At 47.4% G+C, this 6,738-nt stretch overlaps 1 protein-coding gene across 2 annotated transcripts in view; it reads right to left on the reverse strand.

The window, feature by feature from the left end:
- Positions 1-6,062, reverse strand: part of ZEB1 (zinc finger E-box binding homeobox 1) — a 105,099-nt gene extending 99,037 nt beyond the window's left edge. Inside the window, exon 1 of one of the 2 annotated variants that reach the window (XM_075271600.1) lies at positions 3,809-4,069. In XM_075271600.1, the coding sequence (XP_075127701.1) occupies positions 3,809-3,827 (19 nt within the window). In that variant the 5' untranslated portion in view covers positions 3,828-4,069. Of the gene's footprint in view, positions 1-3,808; positions 4,070-5,969 lie in introns of those variants that run through there. The other variant, XM_075271599.1, reaches the window with a different exon arrangement.
- Between the last annotated feature and the right edge of the window lie 676 nt (positions 6,063-6,738).

A 6,738-nucleotide genomic window follows, 5' to 3' on the forward strand; every position in this document is an offset into this window, starting at 1 on the left:
TTCAGGTCCAATACGTTACCTTTGTGCATGTGATAGAGATAAAAGTTACAAAACTGCTAATCCATCGGTGGTAACAAACAAGCACTTGTTCCCCGAAGCCCCGAGCCTATGGGACAGTTACTTTCTTACAAATCGGCAGTGACAGGGACGGAAACTTCAGAGAAAACAGTCCGAGGCTTCGTAACAAGTGGGAAGAAAATGTGCGCAGCCGTCATGGCCTCATAGAGCGAAATCCACATAAGAACATTTCTCAACCACAGAGGCCCAGCTGTGAGGCCTGGCGCTAGCTGAAAGGAACCTACAAAAGTTCATTAAATGCACAAAAACCTACAGATCCTGGAACGGTCCCTGATCTAAGAAGTTCTGAACAGCTTCCTATAGCTGATCCTTAGGCCTTATTCACATGGACATCAAATACAGCCACGAGACGGCTCTTACATGGCTGCTTTTGACCTTCATTGGCCATTTTTCAGAACACATTGGTTTCAATGTATCTATTCACACGGGCCATCTTATTGTGTGAATGAGGCCCAATATCCCACTAATGTGGGTGACAACCACTATGGCTGCTATTATAACTACAGTAAGTGTAAGTTCACATGGAGATTTTTAGTCAAGATTTTGAGGCCGTATTTGCCTCAAAATCCTGACCAAAACAGACGGCTTCCCGTTGAAATTAATCGGAGCCCCTCCGGTGATTTTTCTGGGAGCAGGTTTGGTCCAGCTCCCGGGAAAAGAGGCGACATGCTCATTCTTCAGGGCGTTTCGCCTCACGTTTCGGACTGAAGACACTCCCTCCTCCCGACTAGGCCCATTCATTGGGCCTAATCCGGAGCGCAGAGCACGACTGGATGCCGGTGCAGTGCACTGGCATTCAGTCGCAGCTACCCGTATTTTGGATCGGAACCTGAGGCGGCCTCCACCTCAGGTTCCGGTCCAAAATAGGTTGTCACCTAGCTTTTAACAAAACTAGATGCATGACCACCTGCCATGTAGGGGAAGACCCTCTTACGCTAGGTTCACTGTTGGGTTGTCTATTGTCCCGGTCCGTCGGAGGAGCAGAACAACAGACAGATGAACTGCTACAACAGCAGACACATACGGATCCCAACGGACCGCTTTACCTATAATAGGGTCCGTGGGGTGCCCATTATTTTTACACTAGAAGCCCCGGACGTTGGATGTTAACATAGCCGAAACTGTATGAGGCACCATATTGCTTCCCCCCTCCCTCCCCAAGGGCATCATCTTAAAGGGATTCCTTCTGCCAGGTCTATTTTTGCGCTGAAATATATTCAGTATTAAACATTTCTGGAACGTCTTTTCTTTTACTGATATGATGTTCTGTTCCTCTGTTATTCTTCCTGCAATAAATTGACAACTGGAAGTAAACAGTCTCCTGGTCAAGGGGCGTATCCCTACTGCACTGATTGGACAGTGTCAGAGTGCAAGGACACGCCCCCTCCCAACTGGTCACACCCACTGTCACTAACTATAAATTTCTTGGAGGAATAACAGAGGAACGGCACAACACAGAGGGGTAAGAAAAGCGGCTGCAGAATGGTTATATTACGGGGAATAGAATTTACTTGTCAAAACTTGTACTTTAGGCATTGTAATATTTTTTTTAAAAAATATATATAAATCAGTTTTGTTCTCCCACAAACCAGAAAAATCATCTGGCCTTAAAAAACGAGCACGTTGCGCCTGGAATGTTCGCTCAGGCCGAATTCCTCTATTCCCCAAATGAAAGTTTCAAATCCAGCTCGAGAGAACACGATACCAGGTTGAAAGTAGAAGTTAAAAATGGGGGAGGACACGGCAACAAAGAATGTAGTATCCCCGGCGTCACCACCACCTGACATCCTGACACTTGTTAACACCTTTCCTTAGATAGCAACCAGAGGTCACTTTTACAAGACCCAATAGTAATGTACACGTCTATACGGTATTTGGGACACACTGATGAAGCAGAGTCGGATTTGTCATTGAACATTTTTTAGGAGATTATTATGATCAACGACTATATAGCAAGTCGGATTACGAATTCAACTCTGCTACATCTGTCATAATATATATATAGAACTTGATGTTTGAGCTGAGTGTTAAAACAGGATGTGTTTTTAACACTGCAGGTATATAAATATACTCCTGCCCGTGTGCCAAATAACCAACTCAGACCTGCCGTGTTATGAGAAATCAGCATCAGGTTATTCTCATGTGCATATACAACAATATACTTACATAGAGGATACCGATGTAGCAGGGCCGAGTTGGTTATTTGGCATATTTCATTATGGAATTGGTAGTCCTGTGGCTAGGGTAAGTGGATTGTCAATGTGTGAGATATATATTTTTTTTTTTTATTTATTTATTTATTTATAATACACTCATTTTATACAATATATATATATATATATATATATATATATATATATATACGCACACACACGTACATACATACACGCACGCACACACCGTACAGTCAGAGACCATAGTAACTAAATGTGACAAGTCCGACCACAAACTTGGCTCTTCTACATCTAGATTATGGCCAATCTATATATAATATCATCCACGTAGCAGAGCTGAATTTGTTAAGTGGCACGACTTATCTCCACAAGCATCTGTGGCTGCAGGTAACCATATACGATTGCGCCAAAACCTCAAGTAAACCTCCATTCGTGAATTATGCCAAACAACCAACTCAGCTCTGCTACATGAGCAGAAGGTTTCTCGGTCTATAGCATGAGCTATGAGTCATTGGAGGCCAAGACTTCATCAGGTTCATCTATTTATATTTTTTATTGTCTCCAGGTCCGCCATGGGCCGTCGGCCCCATCCAGTTGACACGTTTCAAAGTAGAGGTCAGCCTCACCTCACCCACCGAATGACATTTTAGAAAGGAGAAAATAGCAAGTCATTCTTAAGCGCGGACTCCTCCCCCACTGTATCTGTACAGACCTTTAATAGCATTTGTCCTGACTGCTACTGGACTGAGCAGATAGATAATACTCCACAGTACTCCAGTGTATCGCCGTGCCGCACCGCACACCACAAAAGGGCTTAAAAGCTTATCAGAATTCTGTTTCCCTACATGCAAGGGAGATGGAGCCGTACAATACGAGTAATAAAACGCAACCTCTAATGCAGCTTTATAATACATGAGCAATTGCATTACTGTGACGCCCTATGCTTACACTCCAGCTCTGGAGCCAAATGCTCTCAATTAGTTTACAGGCTGTCAACTTCCATTACCTAGTAGCAGCGCCCTCCCCCTTCAATGCACCTTGCTGCAAAGTGCCCCCCGATCCCGTCTACAATAATATATTCAGAATCCGTCACCATATAATAAGCGCAACGCAACAGAATAAACACCAAACAAAACTACAGCCATCGCAACAAAGTAGCAAAGCAAAAGGTTTTTATTTACGGCAACAAAATTGCAAGAAAAATAAAATATAATATATAGATGACACATAACACGCCGGATCATCTACATACAACAGAGACAAGACGGTGACGTCAGCACAAAATATAAAAAAATATACCTGAAATTAGATTTGCTTCTATGGTCCCTGCCCAGTGCACCTTGGCTGGCAGGGTGGGGCATGGAGAAGCAGACCGCACGATATGTCAGCATCTTATAAAAATTGCATTAAAACAGAAGGTAGGAGGGAAAAAAAAAAACCCTTGCGAGAGGTAAATCAATGCTTCCCTGGAGATCGGAGGAGGCAGCAGGCAGGAGGGGGCTGCCAGGCATTGCAGGAATGAACTAAACACCATGTTTTTTTTATTATTCCTCTACCTGCACAAGTAGTTGCCATTTGGTGCAGCAATTTCCTGTAGATGTCAACAGATCCCGGCAAATTCAGAGCATCGGATTAACCGTCTAGGCTTATTTTCCATAAAATCCACAATCCTTTCCTTGCCCAGGTAAACATGTTTACAGGTCTCGACGCTGGGTGGCACATGCCCACATGTCAAACACATGTCGTCAGCAATGACAAATAAAAAGTGACCCCCTCCCCTTATTTCCAGCATCAGCATCCCCCCCAAACTTACCTTGCCCTGCATCTTAACAAGCATCCCTACTCCTTCATCCCACTATATGGCCTGTCAGGGGGTGCTTACAACTATAGGGCCACTACAAATCCCTTCCCAATACAATCCTTCTAAGACAGGAAGTCCCATCATCACAAAACCCAAAAGGGGGGTGCGAAAACAACAAGTATGTCCTCCCATCTGGATTTTCCCGAAGTAGGAAATATCTTTTATTTTAACCCACTTCAATCCGTGCCCGTGAAACTCCTGAATATCTGGTATGGTGGAGAGAATAGGGGGGGGGGGGGGGGGGGGGGGGGGGGGACAGAATAAAAGGCAGCCGGAGTGTGAAATGTAAATGTTTCCCTTATATAGGCTGCGGCCGGAGTAAAAAGGGGCCCCCCTTCTGCAAACAGTCGCCACCCCTTTGTAGACAAGCAGGTACCTCTCTAGAAGGAGGAGAGAGATGACCAAAGGAGAGAAAAAAAGAAAAAAAACTTTCTGTAGGCCATTCCCCGGCTTTCACCGCACCCAAATTCATCATCATTATCACCATCAGCACCCACCCGCCCCCAGGCTGGAAACCACCCAACCAAAATAACCTACAAGCACCTAGATAGCTGTACTGCACCCCTCCAATATAGGGACAGAGCCCCTGATATAGATCAGTCAGTAAAAAGAGGAATGGAAACCGGCAGAGGGAGTGACTGAGAGTAGGAAAATTACCTTCAAAGTGGGTGGAAATATGATCAAATATACTGCTCTTTTAACCCCTTGTGGGATGAACCCGGACAGTTCTGCAGTACCAGCTCTGTCTTGGGAGACGGGTTAGTGTCGGCGTCTATACAGCACAAAGGGGGTTAAGCCAATGGGTGAAGGGGGCGTCACTTAGGAGTAAGGGGGGGGGGAGGCATTAACCCCCCCCCCCTTATTTAGGCCACCATTTAAGGTCAGGGTGGCAAGTAGTAAAGGCCTGGACCTATTGCTACTGCACTTCTCAAAGTCACTTCTCACTACCTGTCAATCAAAAGAAAAAAAAAAAAGAAAAAAATTGGCTGCTGCAGAACCTCTTTGCCGGCCAATCAAAAAAATAGTTGCTAATTAAATCTACACGCGTCACCATGAATAATAAACGATTTTTGATAGTTTTAGAAGGGTTTCAGTTTAGGTTTGCGTGTCCCTTTAAATAGTTGAAAGAGGTGCTGCAGCAGCTGCGGTGTCACTTTTAGTCCCAGAAGTGGTGCAGAATGGATTTATTATTAGCCCTGATGGGGTATAAAGTAATAGAAAGGTGAAGGTGGGGGTACCTGGTGATGTAAGAGGGCCAGAGGGGTATATAGAGTATATACCTGGCATCACCTATAGCTGCAGGGATCAGCAGTGGATGTGCTGGAGAGACACAGAACACAATCAATAGACTTTACTGCAGCAACAGTGCCTGCCCAGTGTAGGGAGCAGGGATGGAGGGAGAAGCCTGCCCCCCTCGGCTCATCACCCAGGTAACTGGGACTCCCGAGCCCCCCGACCCTTGCTGAAAGTTGCAGGAGATCTGTCACAATGTGTCAGTGATGAGCAGGCCATGGACACAGCGCTGGCGGCGCCCACCTCACCCCACAATAACGTGGCCGCTGATCCGCTACTTCTGCACTACCTGGAGCAGTCGGGGGAGGAGGGGGATGGACGAAGTTTAGGTCTTGGGGTCCTGGGGGGGGGACACATGAGGGGCACGGTGCGGGCTCGGCAGGCTCCATACACTAACATGGGATTAGATGCGTCTAACGGTCCAGGGAGGAGGCGGCAGCAGCAGGTAACATAACGGTACACACAGCCCCGGCCCCCCCAGCCCTGCTGTGCCCGGAGACCAGGCAAGCCCAGCACCCCGGCCCCGGCCCGCAGCACCGCCCTCACCCGGCCCGGACACTCACCGTTATTCCGCCGGGGGTTCGCCTGTTTTCTGCGCTTACACCTGGGGCCATCCGCCATGATCCTCTCGTTCTTGTGTCTAAATGCTCGAGTCACCTCCCTCCCCCGCCCCTCCTAACACCACCACCACCTCCTCCCTCCCTCCCTGCTCTGCTCTCCTCTCCCCCTGGCGAGGTCCGCACCTGGTTTACGACACTTCTCGTTTACGACATCACCTCAGCCCCCCTAGTGGTCTTAGGCAGGGTGGGGGGCTCAGGTGGGGAGATGACGCAGATAGCGCCCCCCTGTGCCCCCCAGGAGAGTGTGGGAGAGGTGTAGACAGGAGGCTGTACCTATAGACAGTTATTATGTCACTGCTGCAAGAGGAAGCATGGCACTTGTGACACTTCCAGAGGGAGGACTACAACTCCCAGCATGACCTGATACTTCTGCTGCCACCTGGAGTCCAGGGCTGCCACAGGTTGCTGTCAGGACATGCTAGGCAGCTTGTCATCAGCCCCTGTGGTACTACAAGTTCCAAAATGCCATCATGTTTGTGCTGGGACCTGTATGACAGAATGCTGTGGCACTACAAGTTCCAGCATAACACTCATGTTCCAGCTGGTTGTGTTGGGACCTGTATGACACCATAGGTAAATGACTCCGCTCCTGTGGTACTACAGGTTCCAGCATGTCCTTATATTTGGTTGGGACCTGTATGAATGATAGGCAACACTACTGAGAAAATGCACCATAGCCCCTGTGGCACTACAAAGCCCAGCAAGCCATCGT

Source organism: Leptodactylus fuscus, chromosome 4, assembly GCF_031893055.1.
Source record: "Leptodactylus fuscus isolate aLepFus1 chromosome 4, aLepFus1.hap2, whole genome shotgun sequence".
NCBI lineage: Eukaryota > Metazoa > Chordata > Amphibia > Anura > Leptodactylidae > Leptodactylus > Leptodactylus fuscus.